General features: G+C 37.2%; 1 protein-coding gene across 4 annotated transcripts in view; it reads left to right on the top strand.

Moving 5' to 3' along the window:
- Positions 1-18,188, top strand: part of ADK (adenosine kinase) — a 567,868-nt gene that overhangs the window by 45,910 nt on the left and 503,770 nt on the right. For 3 of the 4 annotated variants that reach the window (XM_025396542.1, XM_025396539.1, XM_025396540.1), the window contains exons 2-3: positions 1,990-2,064; positions 16,744-16,797. In XM_025396542.1, the coding sequence (XP_025252327.1) occupies positions 1,990-2,064; positions 16,744-16,797 (129 nt within the window). The remainder of the gene's footprint in view (positions 1-1,989; positions 2,065-16,743; positions 16,798-18,188) is intronic. The other variant, XM_025396541.1, reaches the window with a different exon arrangement.

Here is an 18,188-nt window from a genome sequence, read left to right as displayed (position 1 = left end):
TCTTTTGGAAAACAGACTTCCTCCAAGTCTGTTAAATGTAATTTAAAATTATATCATTTCTTGTTGATTTGTTTTTGTTTTGCTTTATTTCATGTTGTAGGCATCTGAAATGAATCCTTATATATTTAACATACAAGTATATGCATGAGAAGACATGAATATAAGAAGTATAGGAAACATAAGACATGAATAAAAGTTTTAGCTAGACATTTTTAGATGAAAAAATGTGCAGTTAAATTTGTAAAAGTTACAAATTATTCTATAAAAAGTTAGCATATATTTAAATTTTTTGGATACATAATAAAAGAATTGTATCAGTTCTGATGTCCATTGTGAAGACCCTACCACAGTCATTTTTTGTCAAGGGTAGATAGGGCTCTTGCTTGGACTGTTCCAGGATGTGCCATGGGCTCTCTAATAACATTCAGGGGGGTACATGTGCAGGTTTGTTACATGGGTATTTCATGTGATACTGAAGCTTGGGTTTGTAATGATCCCCATCATCTAAGTAGTGAACATAGTACCCAATAGGTAGTTTTTCAGCTCTTACTTTCCTCTCTTCTTCCCTGATTTTGGAATCTCCAGTGTCTATTGTCCTGACATCTTTGTGTCCCTGTGTACCCAGTGTTTAGCTCCCACTTATAAGTGAAAACATGTGGTATTTGGTTTTCTGTTTCTATGTTAATTCACTTAGGATAATTCAGCTGCATCCATATTACTGCAAAGGACATAATTTCGTTCTTTTTTATGGCTGCGTAGTATTCTATGGTGTATATGTTTTGAATGTTCTTTATCCATTCTACCATTGATGGGCACCTAGGTTGAGTCCATGTCTTTGCTATTTTGAAGAGTGCTGTAATAAACATGTCTTTTTGGTAGAATGATTCTTCTTCTTTTTTTTTTTTTTTTTTTAAGACACAGTCTCGCTCCATCGCCCAGGCTGGAGTGCAGTGGCACAATCTCGGCTCACTGCAGCCTCCGCCTCCCGGGTTCAAGCGATTCTCCTGCATCAGCCTCCTGAGTAGCTGGGACTACAGGCGTGTGCCACCATGCCTGGCTAATTTTTGTATTTTTAGTAGAGACAGGGTTTCACCATGTTGGCCAGGGTGGTCTTGGTCACCTGACCTCATGATCCACCCACCTCGGCCTCCCAAAGTGCTAGGATTACAGGCATGAGCCACTGTGCCCGGCCTAGAATGATTCATTTTTCTTTGGGTATATACCCATAATGAGATTGCTGGGTCAGATAGTAATTATATTTTAAGTTTTTTGAGAGATCTTTAAACTTCTTTTCACAGGGGCTAAGCTAATTTGCATTCCCATCAACAGTTTGTAAGTATTACCTTTTCTCTGCAACCTCGACAACATCTGGGGGTTTTTTTTTTTTTTTTTTTGACTCTTCAATAGTAGTTATTCTGGGCTGGGCATGGTGGCTCACACCTGTAATCCCAGCATTTTGGGAGGCTAAGGCAGGTGGATCAGCTGAGGTCAGGAGTTCGAGACTAGCCTGGCCAACATGGTGAAACCCCATCTCTACTAAAAATACAAAAATTAGCCGGGCATGGTGGCAGGCACCTTTAATCCCAGCTGCTCAGGAGGCTGAGGCAGGAGAATCACTTGAACCTGGGAGGCAGAGGTTGCAGTGAGCTGAGATCATGCCATTGCACTTTGGCCTGGGCGACAAGAGCAAAACTCCGTGTCAAAAAAAAAAAAAATATATATATATATATAGTTATTATGATTGGTGTGAGATGGTGTCTCATTGTAGTTTTGATTTGCATCTTTCTCTGATAATCATCTTTTTTTCTAAATGTCTTTATGCTACCTCTAAAATGTCCTACATATAATAGGCAAATCAAATGTTTAATAAACTGGTATGTTAGGTTTATTTTCAGGTTGAAATGAAGATAGTTATTTTTATTTTGTGTACCTTTTACATATCAACTTACTTTTAGAAGTATTTCTAACTTGTATTTTGTGTTTTTTTAGAGAAAATATTCTCTTTGGAATGGGAAATCCTCTGCTTGACATCTCTGCTGTAGTGGACAAAGATTTCCTTGATAAGTAAGTATTAAACTCTTCATATGCACTATGTGGAACTTATATTTGAAGAAAAATGGATGAAAACTTTAGAAGTGACTTTATCACCGAACGTCTTCAATTAAAGGAAAACTCAGGAAATTTAAGTCTGGTAATAGCAAGTGTGCTATCATTAACTATTGAGTAACTGAGTACAATTTTCCTTGGGAAAACTTATACACATTGCAAAATTTTTACTTAAAACTTTTTTGCTTATTATTTGGAAGGAGAAAAGTTTATATAATTTACCTAATTATTTAATTCCCCAAATTTTAAACTACTGTCAGTGAACTACATCTGTAATAGTATCATAATCTACAGACATTCTACCCTGAATGTGCCCAATCTTGTTTCCTCTCAGAAGCTATAATGGGAGAAGAAAGATGATTAGAGAAGACAAGAGAATATGCAGGATATAATTCAGAGGCCATGAAGCTCTGTTGTTTCCCCTTTATTAGTAACTTCCAATGTTTCAACTTAGCTGAGAAATCAGTTTGTTTATTTACCTATTTGAGGCCATTTGGTACAAAAGTCCCCTCTTGTGTCCTTTTTCGGACTTTCTGAGGTCTCAGTTACCCATAGGACAGTATAATAAGACATTTTGAGAGAGAGAGATACATACCACGTCCACATAACGTTTATTACAGTATATTTTAATAATTGTTCTATTTTTAGTTAGTTGTTGTTAATCTGTTATTATGCCTAATTTATAAATGGAACTTTATCATAGTATGATGTGTAGGTATGTATGTGTAGGAAAAACGTAGCACGTATGTGTGTGTGTATGTATATATGTATGTATATGCATATAGTTCAGTACTATCCACAGTTTCAGATACCCATGGGGCATCTTACAATGCATCTACCTCAGATAATGGGGGGACTACTATCTGGAAAATTTAAGTAGTAAAAAAGATTAATGATGAGAAAGCAAGACCCCCCCGCTCCTCACACACCCCGATTTCTGTACCCAAGAATAATTACTTTTTAAAAAATTGAGGTAAAATTTATGTCACATAAAATTGATCATTTTAACCATTATAAAGTATACAATTCAGTGACTGCCAGTATATTCACAAAGTTTTACAACCATCACCACTATCTAATTCAGGACATTTTCATCACCCCAAAATGAAATCCCATACCCATTAAGTAGTCATTCACTATTCCCTCCGCTAGCCCAGTATCCTGGGAACTACCAGTATACTTTGTTTTTCTATGAATTTGTCTATTCTGAGCATTTTATATAAATGGAACCATATAATAATATATGATCTTTTGTGTTTATATATATGACCTTTTGTGTTTGGGCTTATTTTACTTATGTAATGCTTTCAGAGTTCATCCATGTTGTAGCATGTATCAGTCCTTCATTCCTTTTAATAGTGGAATATTCCATTGTGTGGATATACCACATTTTGTTTATCCATTCATTGGTTGATAGACACTTATGTTGTTTTCATTTTTTGTCTATTAGGAACAATGCTTCTTATGAACATTTAGGTATAAGCTTTTGTGTTGGAATGTGTTTTCATTTCTCTTGGGTACACACACAGTAGTGGAACTGCTGGGTCACATGATATTTCTGTGTTTAACTTCTAGAGAAACCACCAAACTGTTTTCCAAAGCAGCTGCACTGTTTTGCATTCCTACCAGCAGTGTATAAGGGTTCTGGTTTCTCTACTGCCAAAGCTTATTTTTTACTATGAGTGGGTGTGAAATGATGTCTCTTTGTGATTTTGATTTGCGTTTTTCTAATGAAAACTTTTGATGTTAGCATCTTTTTGTATGCTTATTGGACATTTGTATATCTTTGGGAAAATGTTGAAGCTCTCTGCCCATTTTTTAATTGGGTTGTCATCTTTTTGTTAAGTTGTAAAAGTTATTTTTATATTCTGGATACTAGACCCTTATCAGCTAGCATATGATTTGCAAACATTTTCTCCCATTCTGGGGATTAACTTTAATTTTTTGATAGTGTCCTTTGATGCACAAAAGTTTTAAATTTTGATGATGTCCAATTTATTTTTCTTTTGTTGCTTATGCTTTGCTTTTGCTGTCATATGTAAGAATCTGTTGTTAAATCCAGGATCATAAAGATTTATGCCTGTGTTTTCTTCTAAGAGTTTTGTAGTTTAAGATCTTAGATTGAAGCATTTGATCAATTTTGAGTTAATTTTTGTATAAGGTATGAAATAAGGGTTCAACTTTATTCTTTTGCATGCGGAAATCCAATTGTCTCAATATCATTTATTGGAGAGACTATTCTTTTCCCCATTGAGTGATCTTGATACTGTTGACAAAATCAGGTGACCATAGGTAAATTTCTGGACTCCATTCTATTCTATTGATACATATGTTTGTCCTTATGCCAGTATGACATTGGTGTTTTTGTCTATGTGTGTTTTGTTTTTTTTTGGAGATAGGGTCTTGCTCTGTCACCCAGGCTGGGGTGCAGTGGTGCAATCATAGCTCACTGAAACCTTGAACTCCTGGGTTCAAGTGATCCTTCTATTTCAGCCTCCCAAGTAACTGAGACTATATGCGTGTACCACCATCCCTAGCTATTTTTAAAATTTTTTTTATATAAACGGGGTCTCCTTATGTTGTCCAGGCTGGTCTCAGACTCAAGTCTGGCTTGATCCTAGGCCCAAGTTGTCTTCCCACCTTGGCCTCCCAAAGTGCTGGGATTATAGGCATTAGCCACTGTGCCTGGCCTGTACGACACTGTGTTGATTACTATAGCTTTGTAGTAGATTTTGAAGTCAGGAAGTGTAAGTCCTCCAACTTCGTTTTTCAAGATCATTATTATTATTATTATTATTTAATTCGAGATCCCTCATAATTCCATATGAATTTTTGGGGATAGCTTTTTCATTTCTGTAAAAAAGGCAGTTGGAATTTTGCTTGGAATTACATTGAATATATAGATAAATACACTATTAAGTCTTCCAAGTTATGAAGACAGAATGTCTTTCCATTTATTTAGGTCTTTTTTTTTTTTTTTTGAGACAGACTCTTGCTCGCCCAGGCTGGAGTGTAGCGGCACGATCTCAGCTCACTGCAGCCTCCATTTCCTGGGTTGAAATGATTCTCCTGCCTCAGCCTCCTGAGTAGCTGGGATTACAGGCATGCGCCATCATGCCTGGCTAATTTTTGTATTTTTAGTAGAGATGGGGTTTCACCATGTTGGTCAGGCTTATCTCGAACTCCTGACCTTCTGATCCGCCTGCCTTGGCCTCCCAAAGTGCTGGGATTATAGGCGTGAGCCACTGCGCCCAGCCTTAGGTCTTTTAAAAGTAATTTTAGCAGTGTTTAGTAGGTTTTCAGTGCGTAAGTCTTACACTTCTTTGGTTAAATTTAATTTTATTATTTTTGATGCTATTGTAAATTGGGATTATTTTCTTTCCTTTTCTTATTGTTCATTGATAGTATATAGAAATATAAGTAATTATGGGGACAATAATTTTTTTGAAACTTTTTTTATATCCTGGGAATTACCCCTATATTTGGATAAACTCAAATGTCAAAGGGTAAGGCAAGAATTTATAAATGTGTAAATTTGACTTATGGTAATATAATAGGAAATGTGTTGGGGGCCTAGGATGAACTGGGAGATGTGTTTTATCCTAAGACATTAAGATACAAACTTTAAAACACACTTTCCCAGTCAGAAAATACTACTGTATACAGTTACATTAATGATTTTAGTTCTTTTGGTTCCTTGTACTTTTAAATAATATACTATGCTTACATTTCTTAAAATTTCTTGTTCTGTCAAATTTCAGGCTGGGCGTGGTGGCTTACACCTGTATTTCCAGCACTTTTGGAGGCTGAGGCAGGTGGATCACTTGAGGTCAGGAGTTCAAGCGTTGCCAACATGGCGAAACCCTGTGTCTACTAAAAATACCAAAAATTAGCCAGGTGTGTTGGCATGCGCCCATAGTTCCAGCTACTCGGGTGGCTGAGGCAGGAGAATTGCTTGAACCCGGGAGGCAGAGGTTGCAGTGAGCTGAAATTGCACCATTGCACTCCAGCCTGGGTGGCAGAGAGACTCTGTCTCAAAAAAAAAAACAAAAAACCATATATATACACACACACACACACACATATACACACACACACACACACACACACATATATATATATACACACCAAGCCAAAACAAAACAGATAAACCCAAATTTCAATGGAATCCATTGACTTCTCATTATGGAGAATGAGATTACTGGTGCCACTAGTCTTTCCTCTGCTACTTCTTCCATCTTTCTTTTTTTTTTTTTTTTATATGTCTTTTTTTTTTTTTTTTTTTTTTTTTTTTTGAGACGGAGTCTCCCTCTGTCGCCCAGGCTGGAGTGCAGTGGCCGGATCTCAGCTCACTGCAAGCTCCGCCTCCCGGGTTCCCGCCATTCTCCTGCCTCAGCCTCCCGAGTAGCTGGGACTACAGGCGCCCACAACCGCGCCCGGCTAATTTTTTGTATTTTTAGTAGAGACGAGGTTTCACCGTGGTCTCGATCTCCTGACCTTGTGATCCGCCCACCTTGGCCTCCCAAAGTGCTGGGATTACAGGCGTGAGCCACCGTCTTCCATCTTTCTATCTCCTTACTTCTATTAACTGTGTTTTTAAGGTTGATGTTTTCATTCTGTCATCTATAATTGCTTTCCCAACTTTGAATACAAATTCATAGTGAAAGTTGAAAATGACTTACCCACATTAACATCATCACCTCGGAGCAGGTGCTGGGATTGAGGAGAGGCCAGGCACGGGAGCAGGCACTTCTGAGCCTGCAGGGGAAAAGGGGACTTCCCGGGCCCCAGAGAGTGCAGGGATACCTAGGTCCACAGCCATGGCTGGGTGGCTGCAACTGCACTCAGGAGGGTGGGGCTCCAGCCCTGCCAGCTTGGAAGTGGGTGTGGCTTCCACCTGTTCCCAACTTCTTTGGGCTCTGTGGAACATGCAGCCCTGGCTGCACCTCCCCTATTGGAGCCAGTGTCTTTGCAGCAGCTGCTCTAGACAGCCTGCTGCTGCCATCAGTGACACTACCGGAAGCTCGAGTAACCTCTTTGTTTTACATGTTTTACTAGCAGCTGATCCTAAGTGGCTAGTTGAGGTTTTATTTTATATTTGGAAGGTTTTAATCCTTAACCTTGATTTTCAAATAAGTACCTGAAGATAGAAAACAAGTATTTGGACCCTAACAATAAAAGAGTCTTCTCTATTGTTACTCCTGGCCATTTCTTCCAAATATATTCAAAAATTTACCTTATGATATAAACCGATTGTGTTTAGCCTACATTTTGAGCCACCATTAGATAAGTACTGTGTGTGTGTGTATATATATATATTTTTTTTTTTTTCAATTTTTTATTTTTGAGATGGAGTCTTGCTCTATCACCCAAGCTGCAGTGCAGTGGCGCAATCTCAGCTCACTACAACCTCTGCCTCCTGGGTTCAAGTGATCCTTGTGCCTCAGCTTCCTGAGTAGCTGGGACTATAGGTGTGTGCCACCACGCCTGGCTGATTTTTGCATTTTTAGTAGAGACAGGGTTTTACCATGTTGGGCAGGCTGCTCTCGAACTCCTGACCTCTGGTGATCTGCCCACCTCGGCCTCCCAAAGTGCTGGGATTACAGGCATGAGCTATCGCACCCAACCTAGATAAGTGGTATATTGCCATGGTGTGAATGATGGTATCCTCTCCAAAATTCATGTTGAAACTTATCCCCAGTGCTGCAGTATAAGAAGTGTGGCTCTTGGGGGTTGACCAAGTTATGAAGGCTCTGCTCTTATGAATGGGATTAGCACACTTGTGAAAGGACTCAAGGTTGAAGCGAGAGCTCTCCTGCCTTTACATTCCTTCTGCCATGTGAGGACACAGTGTTCCTCCCCTCTGGAGGATGCAGCAACAAGGTGCCATCTTGGAAGCGGAGAAAAGCCTCACCAGACACCAGTCTTGCCGGTGCCTTAACCTCGGGTTTCCCAGCCTCCAGGAATGTGAGAAATAAATTTCTATTGTTTACAAATTACCCCAAACAAAATAAGAAAAATAAAACAACAACAACAAAACATAAGAAAATAAATAAATAAATAAATAGCTTGGTCTGGTATTTTTGTTATAGCAGCACAAGGGGACTAAGATATATACCAAATGAATGAGATATATACTGATTAGTATCTTACACTATGAAAGTGAGTTCTAATTGTCAAAATTCATTTGATAAAATATTTTTCTGATTCTGATTTTTTTTTTTTTTTTTTTAGAGACAAGGTTTCTGTTTCCCAGTCTGGAGTGCAGTAGCACAATCATAGCCTACTCACTGCAGCCTCAAATTCCTGTCCCTCCCACCTAAAAAAGAATTGAAAATTATTGGGAACACCTGTGGCAGAAAGTACATGATTGAAAAGAATCTTTTCTAGTAAACTGTAGGGACACAGTGGACATGAGGGGATAGGAAATGTGGAACATATGAATACCTCCAGATGAGCCCTGGTCTGTAATTATGGAGATATGTATTAATAGGGATGAAAAAGGCAAGGAAGGAATGTGTAAGGTAGGTTTGCCTTGGTTTTTCCTGACACTAGATAAATATCATGAAAGTAAGAGGATTGAGAGAAGTAATGAAATGGTAATTGAGAAAAGAAAACCATCAATAAAAATGAAAATACTCAGTTTTGGCTGGGTGTGGTGGCTCACACCTGTAATCCCAGCACTTTGGGAGGCCGAGGTGAACGGATCACCTGAAGTCAGGAGTTAGAGACCAGCCTGGCTAAGATGGTGAAACCCTGTCTCTATTAAAAATAAAAAATTAGCTGGGCGTGGTGGTGCGCGTCAGCAGTCCCAGCTACTCAGGAGGCTGAGGCAGGAGAATCGCTTGAACCCAGGAGCAGAGGTTGCAATGAACTGAGATTGCACCACTGCACTCCAGCCTGGGTGAGACAGTGAGACTCCATCTCAAAAAAAAAAAAAAAAAATGAAATGAAAATACTCAGTTTTATGACGGGAAGCTAGAATACTTGAGGAAATGTGTTTTTCTCACAGATCTAAACCTTTAATAAAATAAACATACAAACCTTATGTGAGTTTTTATTAATCTAAGTGTGCATGAAAGATGTTACTTAATGTTCACACCTAAAATACCCGAAGTAGCTGGCCGTGGTGGTGCTTGCCTGTAATGCCAGCTACTTGGGAGACTCTAACTGTAGTGCACCATGATTGTGCCTGTGAATAGCCACTGTACTCTATCCTGGGCAATATAGTGTGAGACCCTGTCTCTAAAAATTTAAAAAAAGGAAAATGCTCAAAGCAATTGGCCATAAATTTTAGTGCTGATTATTCATTGCCAATAATTTACAACTGAATTATTTCTATAAATAAAAATGTATTACTTCTACAAATGGGTGTATGTTAGCTTTGAAAGTGAAAAAATTATTTGGAGTGTCAAGTGAGACTGCATGTGTTAGGTTTAAAGTTAGACATTTAATTGTTTTGCTTTAAAATGAATTGTAAACTGCTCTGACACTTTTATAGTTAAATTTTTTTTTTCAGACGAAGTTTCACTGTCACTCAGGCTGGAGTGCAGTGGCGTGATTTCAGCTCACTGTAACCTCCGCTTCCCGGGTTTAAGCTATTCTCATGGATCAGTCTCCTGAGTAGCTGAGATTACAGGCATGTGCCACTGTGCCTGGCTAATTTTTGTATTTTTAGTACAGATGGGGTTTCACCATGTTAGCCAGGCTGGTCTTGAACTCCTGACCTCAAGTGATCCACCCACCTTGGCCTCCCAAAGTGCTGGGATTACAGGTGTGAGCTACCGTGCCCGGCCTTTTAGTTAATTATTTATAAAGCTATTGCCATATTTTTTTATACAACTTTCAACATTATGTTTTGTATATTTAGGCCTTTAATTGACCTAAATATTCTGTCTGGGATTTTGTTTAGTATTGTATTTATAGATTAATTTGGAAAAAAGAGATCTTTACCAACAAATTTTCTTATCCCTACAAATATTTCTTTCTTTATTTTAGGTATTCTTCTGTATCTTTTAATAACACATAAAATTTAAATAATGTAATATGGGTTACAAAATGGTTAGGCTGGTTTTTTAAAAACTTATACATCTTGTGGCGGTGATCATTTGCTAAATCTTGTTAGATTCAAAAATTATAAAAGTAAATGCTTTTTAGAAAAATATTCAGACCATATAGAAGTCAATAAAGTAGAAATGAAATCTGGGGTCAGTATCTTTGCAGCAGTGTGTGCTGTACACTAGAATGTTCCATGATTATGGAAATGTGTATCTGTGCTATCCAACATGGTAACCACTAGTCACATTTGGCTTTGATCACTTCAAGTGTGGCTAGTGCAACTGATGAATTTCAACATTTTATTTCATGTTAATTAAATTTTAATAGATATTAATTAGCGTTTATGGTATTAACCAGTACAGCTTAGGTTTATTGTACAATTTTACTTTTCTTTTGATATGTTTATATTTTTTAAAAGAAATCTTCAAAAAAAGTTGTATCTCTTGTGTATATGATATATTTTTCTATAACATATTCTAGATTATTGGTGGTCGGAAATGCTTCTTAAGTTTGAATATTTTCTCTTGACTACCTTGTGACCCACATTAACAGATAGTCTTTGGTTATTCTGCTTCTCTCTTTCAAAATTCTAAATTCTTAGAATTTGAAATAAACTGCTATTTGAATCTTTATGTCATTTCACATATTGAGTGATTGCTCCTGAGTTGTTCTGGGGCTTCCTCAAAAAACAACCTAAATTATGGACACTAAATGAACACAGACTACTTTCCTTCATTTTGCCTAGATGTAAGATGCTGTTCTTTGTGTTCTTTGCTGTTCAAACCTAACTTTGAATATTGAAGGAAATGGTACTTCTAAGGATACGTAAACATGGATTCTTTTTTAGCAGTTCATTTCACAGCTCAACACACACTTTTTGGAGCACATGTCTTGTGGTTACTGTTTTGCCAAATACTGAGAATACAATGTTAAATAACTATTTTGCCTTTAAACAGCTTGTAATCTAATTGAGGAGACAGATGTGGAAAGAAAATCACTTCTTCACAGTGGCATTAAGAATAGAGGTTAAGAGTGTGCTCTGGAGCTGTGTGACCTTGGTTATCTATGGAAACTCAGTTTCTTTGTGAGTAAAATAAGGATATTAGGGTTCTTGTGAGGATTGAATGAGATTATTTGTATGTTTGGCTTATGTTAGCTAATATTATTGGCTACTGAGGAGCTTGAAATCTCTCATGCCTCTATTATCGGCAATGGAGAGCACTTGATTTAAGCAGGCAGATGACATGGTTGGGATTCACATTTTAGGATTATGTGAATTGCTTTGTCTGTTGTGGATCAATAGATTTGAGGAGGCTATAGTGATAAACCTGTTGAGAGATGATGACTTGATCACTTTAGTTATGATACAATGGTTGGGAGAGAGAGTACAATGATACTTTTGTGTTATCAAGGTAAGACTTGATTGATTTAATGAAGAGGGTAAAGGAGTCAGAGATAACATTTGAATTTTTAGTTTTGGTGACTGAATGATGGTGGTATTTACAACTGAGTTAGGGAGTATAGGAGGAGGATGTGGAAGAGAGGGTTGAAAGATTGAATTGAGTTTTGTTCAAGCTTGAGATGACTGTGATACCCAGGTAGGCATATTCAGGAGACAGTTGGTTTTATGTTTCTTGGTGGATAGAAGAGTCATGGCTGGACTCCTTTTGTTTTTGGAGACAGGGTCTTGCTGTGTTGCCCAGTCTGGAGTGCAGTGAGTGGTGCTGTTTAAATCTAGTTTAATTCTTGTAGCCTTCCGGGCTTAAACAGTTCTCTTACCTCAGCCTCCTAAGTAGCTGGGACAGCAGGCATGTGCCCTACCGTGCCCAGCTAATTTAAAAAATTTTATTTTTTAGAGATGGGTCTCACTGTGTTGCCCAGGCTGGTCCTGGACTCCTCTCACCTCGTTCTCTCAAAGTGCTGGGATTACATGTGTGAGCTACGATGCCTCACCTGGACTCTTTAATTGTATTTAATTTTACATAGTTTGATGCAATATTATTCAATAAATGGTAGCTATTACCAGCACTATTTTTATTATTATGTAGGTGGTATTTAAAGCAACCAGTAGATAAAATTTCTAAAAAAAAGAGTAAAAAGTAAAAGGAGAAGTGGGCTGGAAGCTAGAACATTTAATAGATGGATAGATAAAGAATAAGTATAGAATGAGACTAAGAAAAAGCAGAACTAAGACAAGGTCTGATGAAGTATGATGAGTTTATATGACTAGCCAATAATACCTGCTGTAACAGAGATATCTAGTAAAGTAACGCCTAAAAGGGTCCCCTGTATTTGAATGGGATGTCAGTGGCGCCTTCTGCCAGGCAAATCACAGTGCAAATATGGAGACAGAAGCCAGAAATAAAATGTATTAGCAAATAAATGGGAGGTTGATATAACATGGGCCTATTTTGTTGATGTGACCCAAGAGCTAAGCAGTGATAGTAGTATCTTCCAAGTACCAAATTAAAAAATGTCCTTTAATAAAAAGATGTGGTTAGTCATTTTGAATAATTATCAATAAATTTTTTAAAATAAAAAGCATAGGAAAAATTAAGAATACAAAGAGTTTAGTTCTATTTTATGTATTTAGGTTTAAATCTAGTTTAATTCTTTCAGCTTTCTCTAATTGAGTTTTAATCTTCATTTACTTTGCTAATGAGATTTAAAAATATTATTTTCTTAAACTTTATAACTTTTTGCTTTTTTATTCTAACCCTGTGATTTAATCTATTTCTTTATAAGCTTCTTAAATTTCAGTCCAGCTTTAGTCTTAAATAGTGTTGTAGCGATTAATGGTTTTGCCCCTCCCCAATTTTCTTCCTTTCTAATATATTTTAATCAACTTTTTTTTTTTTTATTGGAAGAGCCAATTAAATATGTTGTTTAAAATCTTGCCATATCCACACTGTCTACCTGATTGGTTTTGCCAATTCTGTAAAACTTTACTTGATACTGTTGGGATTCTTTGGACTATGTGGCAATATTTGTAGATTTATAGAAATTTTAGTGATTTAATTCTTGGAAGGCAATTTTAGTTCCAAGTATTTATAGAATATTTTATTGTTATCTGTTAACTGTGTAACATTAGGCATGGGCACCTCTCTTATGACTGTCCTATTTTGGAACTTCACAGTCTGTACCTGCGCCTTTCAAGGCACTAAGTTCTGTGCCATGTCTTCGGAGGAGGAGCACATTTGAATAAAAAGTGTTTGTTTCAGTCTCAATAAAAGGCTTTTATAAAAGTTATGAACATTTAAAAGTGCCCTTTCCTCCCTTTTTGAGCTAATTGAATTCTTCATTTTACAGGGGTGCAAGATTCCAAGAAGAGGGGGCAGGGATGAGTATTTATTATAATTGTTAAATAATGCAGTGGACACTTTTCGTGTAATGTTATTTGATCTGGATAGCAACCCTGTGACATAGGCAGTTTTATCCTCATTAGAGAAATTAAGTGGCTTGCCCATTTCAGAAAACAAGTTAATGGCAGAATCAGGATGATACTGTAGGTTTTTTGATTTGTATCTAGTTATTTTTTCACTCAGTGGTTCTCTTTGTAGGGGCTAGAGGCAGAATAAAGAGGCCTCTCCCCTGTGCTCCCTCTTGCTTCCCCGTCTTCTGTTCTTTGGAGTGTATGTCATTTTTCTCCGGTAATTTAGGGCAGAAAAAATGTTGAGGACTATCACTGTACCATTTTGTTGTCTCTGATTTTTAGGAACTGTGTTCATGCTAAGAATTGATTATAAAAGAATACCTATCTATGCCATTAGGAAACAAAACTCATCCAAATTATATAGGCTGTGCTTTGCATCATTCTATGAAAGACATGGTGGGAAGTTGAGTTATAGCTTTCTACTAAGTTGGAAGTAGGCTCTGTCGCCTAGGCTGGAGTGCAGTGGCACAATCTCAGCTCACTGCAACCTCTGTCTCCCAGGTTCAAGTGATTCTCCTGCCTCAGCCTCCCCAGTAGCTGGGACCACAGGTGCCCGCCACCACACCTGGTTAAGTTTTGTGTTTTTAATAGAGATGGAGTTTCGCCATGTTGGCCAGGCTGGTCTTAAACTCCTGACCTCAAGTGATCCACCTGCCTTGGCCTCCCAAAGTGGGGATTATAGGCATGAGCCACTGTGCCCAACTAATGATTTTTAATAACTTTATATAATACTGATGAATCACTCTTTTTAGTGGACTCTAAATACCATCATGATTTGATACCCCTTTTATTCATTTATAAAAATATATAAACAGCTTCCTTTTTTGACGTTTAAAAATTTTATAGTCCTTTCTGTCTTGAATTTGCATTTCTGTTACACTGTTCACACCAGATTCTATTCTTATAGGATGTATTTTATGCATAAGTTATATTTTGCATGTAGCATGCATACATTATGAAGGTAGTATATTTTTATGCATTACAGTCTTTCATGCATATTGATTACCCTATTATATGTCTTTACAGCCAGCCAAAATATGTGAATTTTAAAATATCTCTTAGTCATTAAATTGTAATTAGCACAGAGTAAAATAACAAATGTATTAAAATGTTGCTAAAGTATTTTTTATTTATTAAAAAAAATTTTTTTTCTCCTTCTCTGCCATCATAAATGTTGCTTCTCTTCCTTCAAAATGTTGCTAAATTATTAAACAGAAGAAAATAGGCTGGGTGCAGTGGCTCATACCTGTAATCCCACTACTTTGAGAGGATGAGGTGGGATGATCACTTGAGGTGAGGAGTTCGTGACCAGCCTGGCCAACATGGTGAAATTTCATTTCTACTTAAAGTACAAAAATTAGCTGGGCGTGGTGGTGCGTGCCTGTAGTCACAGCTACTTTGGGGGCTGAGGCATGAGAATTGCTTGAACCCAGCAGGCAGAGGTTGCGGTGAGCCAAGATCGCACCACTGTACTTCAGCCTAACTCTGTCTCAAAAAAAATAAATAAATAAATAAATAAAGTTTTGCAGACAAAATATGAATCATTCCTTGTTTAACACTTAAAAGGTTTTTATACTCAGGCAATACAATAGTGTATAGTTTCATTCAGAATAGGTGAGGAGTATGTCATCCTTTTTGTATTAATAAAAAGTGAATTTTAGGCCATTTTCTGTTACTTGGAATACCTGAAACTGGGTATTTTATAAGAAAAGGAATTTATTTCTTACGGTTATGGAGGTTGAAAAGTCCAAGGTCAAAGGGCTGCACTTGGTGAGAACCTTCTTGCTGATAGGGACTCTACAGATTCCTGAGGTGGTGCAGGGTATCACATGGCAAGGGGCCTGAAACTGTTAATATGGTAGCTCAGGTCTCTTCTCTTCTTTTAAAGCCACCAGTTGCCCTCCCATGATAACCCATTAATCCATGAATTGATTAATCCATTTATGAAGGTAGAGCTCTCATGATCCAATTACTTCTTAAAGGCCCCACCTCTCAATATTGCTCCATTGGAGATTAAATTTCAACATGAGATTTGAGGGGGATCAAATATTCAAGCCATAGCAATGGGTTTAAAGGCACTTGTGAAAGAGGAGACTGGAGAGGAAAATCAACATGACCTTTCAAATGGATTTATGATCCATTTTCAGGCAGATTAATTTTAAATTTTATGAAAAGGTTGAGTATGAATGGGAATTGAAGACCTGGGAATTATCCATTGTTGTTTATCTGTTTCTGTGTACCCTTCAGAAAGTCTGTTTACCTTCAGCAGTACAAATACATGGTACTGTGAAAGATCCCTGATCTAATATTTATAGCAACCTGTATTTTATGACCAGAGAAACTGAGACTTAAAGACGTAGAGTACTTGCCTATGATCACTTAGCTAGTAAATGGTCAATCAAAAACTCCAAAACTTGAGGCTGGGTATGGTGGCTCATGCCAGTAATCCCAGCACTTTGGGAGGCTGAGGTGGTTGGATCACTTGTGGTCAGGAGTTCCAGAGCAGCCTGGCCAACATGGTGAAACCCCTTCTCTACTAAAAATACAAAAATTAGCTGGGCATGGTGGTGCGTGCCTGTAATCCCAGCTTCTGGGGAGGCCGAGACAGGAAAATCGCTTGAACAGGTTGCACTGAGTCAAGATTGTGCCACTGCACTCCAGCCTTGGTGAGAGAGTGAGACTATCTTAAAAAACAAACAAACAAACAAACAAAAAACAAAACTCCAAAGCTTTTCTTTCCCTCCTGTGTCTTGCTGCTTAGTACATAGCCTGGTTCACAGTATATGATTACTATATAGTTAATGAATGATTTACATATTGTTTGTGAAGTCTAAAATACTTAACGTTGTAGTTGTTGCATCAGTTTTGAACTGCTGATTAAGTGTGACATTACAGATGATTCACTACAGAAGAATATTGAAGATCTTCAAAGCATGGTTAAGGTGATCTCCTTTCAGTTCCTGGAGTGGTGTTCCTGGAAATGACTAATAGAACAGCAAAAAACCGTCTACTTGGGCATTCTTGGTGTTTTATCAGTTAAGTCAGAGACCTATAACAGTGTTGGAGTGCTTGTTTTGAAGAGGTCAACTAACTTATGTTGATACTGTGTTTGTATGAAGAGTGTAATTTTCATTTCTGTTATGCAGGTATTCTCTGAAACCAAATGACCAAATCTTGGCTGAAGACAAACACAAGGAACTGTAAGTGCATTAAACAATTGGTTGTAAATAGTTTACTCTGTCTATGAAGTTGATATATGTATATGTAATCTGATTTTCAAAATTATATAATGACAAAGTATAATTAACACTATGACCTTAATCCTAACAGAATTATGATAACCTACACTATATAATTTATACTACATAAAGTTTACACAGGACATAATTTCTCCTGTATTCACATTAAAAGATGTAGTGTTGTATTCTGTCATCTAGACTAAAGTCTTATTGGGAAATATGTCATTTCATTTTCTCTTTCCAGATAAAATATTAAATTGTTCCTATTTTCTTTCTGACTGCTCTACCAGAAAAAAGTAAAAAATAAAAATAAATTGTCACTGTTAATTTTTAAGTCTTATTCCGGTGGATCACCCACCTTCATGATAATGATGGAGAAATATAATTTTGTTTCTGTCACTGGTTTATGAAAAAGTAAATGTCAGTTGTTTGGTACAATGTAAAACACTTTTTAAATTTTATTGTATTTTTATTTTTTTGAGACAGAGTCTTGTTCTGCTGCCCAGGCTGGAGGCGCAATCTTGGCTCATTGCAACTTCTCATTCCTGGGTTCAAGCAATTATCCTGCCTCAGCCTCCCAAGTAGCTGGGATTACAGGTGCCCGCCACCACGCCTGGCTAATTTTTGTATTTTAAGTAGAGATGATGGGGTTTTCCCATGTTGGCTAGGCTGGTCTCCAACTCCTGACTGCAGGTGATCCGCCTGCCTTGGCCTCCCAAAGTGCTGGGATTACAGGTATGAGCCACTATGCCCAGCTGAAGATACTTTATTTTCACATCTAACTCAGGTCTCTCTTGGTTTAGTTTAATGTAACCTTCACTTGTACTCATATATAGGGACGGTAATTTTTTTTTGTGGAGGACTTCAAGACTATTATTTTCTTCTTGAGGTTAAGTAATATTTTTTTTCCAAATACTTTTAAACTGCTTTTTAAAAACTGTCTTGAACCTTTTGCAAATTATTTTCTTCTCTCCTGTTTAAGATAACATATAAATTGTTAATTATAAAATGGCAGGACCAATGTTCAGGGAAAGGATTTCCTTGTGCATTCTTACTGTTTACACATTCTATTATTATGCTAACCTTTCAACCGTATTTTTATATTTGGTCTATCCTTATTTGAGTATAATCTCCATAGTGGGTTCTCAAATGTATTTATTGTCAAGAAATTTTTTGCTGTTTCTTTATTTCCTACTATAGTCAATGAGGGTAGGTGATTGTTACTGTAGCATTGGTTTGTTATTATTTATAGGTCTGGTAACAGAGCTTCTTTTGCTTTGGGAATTAAGTAGTTGGTGAGCCTTAAAATTTCCTTTAGTCCTTAGACTATGACCAGTATTAAAAATGCCAGA

This window comes from Theropithecus gelada, chromosome 9 (assembly GCF_003255815.1).
Source record: "Theropithecus gelada isolate Dixy chromosome 9, Tgel_1.0, whole genome shotgun sequence".
Lineage (NCBI taxonomy): Eukaryota > Metazoa > Chordata > Mammalia > Primates > Cercopithecidae > Theropithecus > Theropithecus gelada.
Note: the sequence above shows the minus strand (reverse complement) of the source record. Positions and strands in the feature narration are given on the sequence as shown.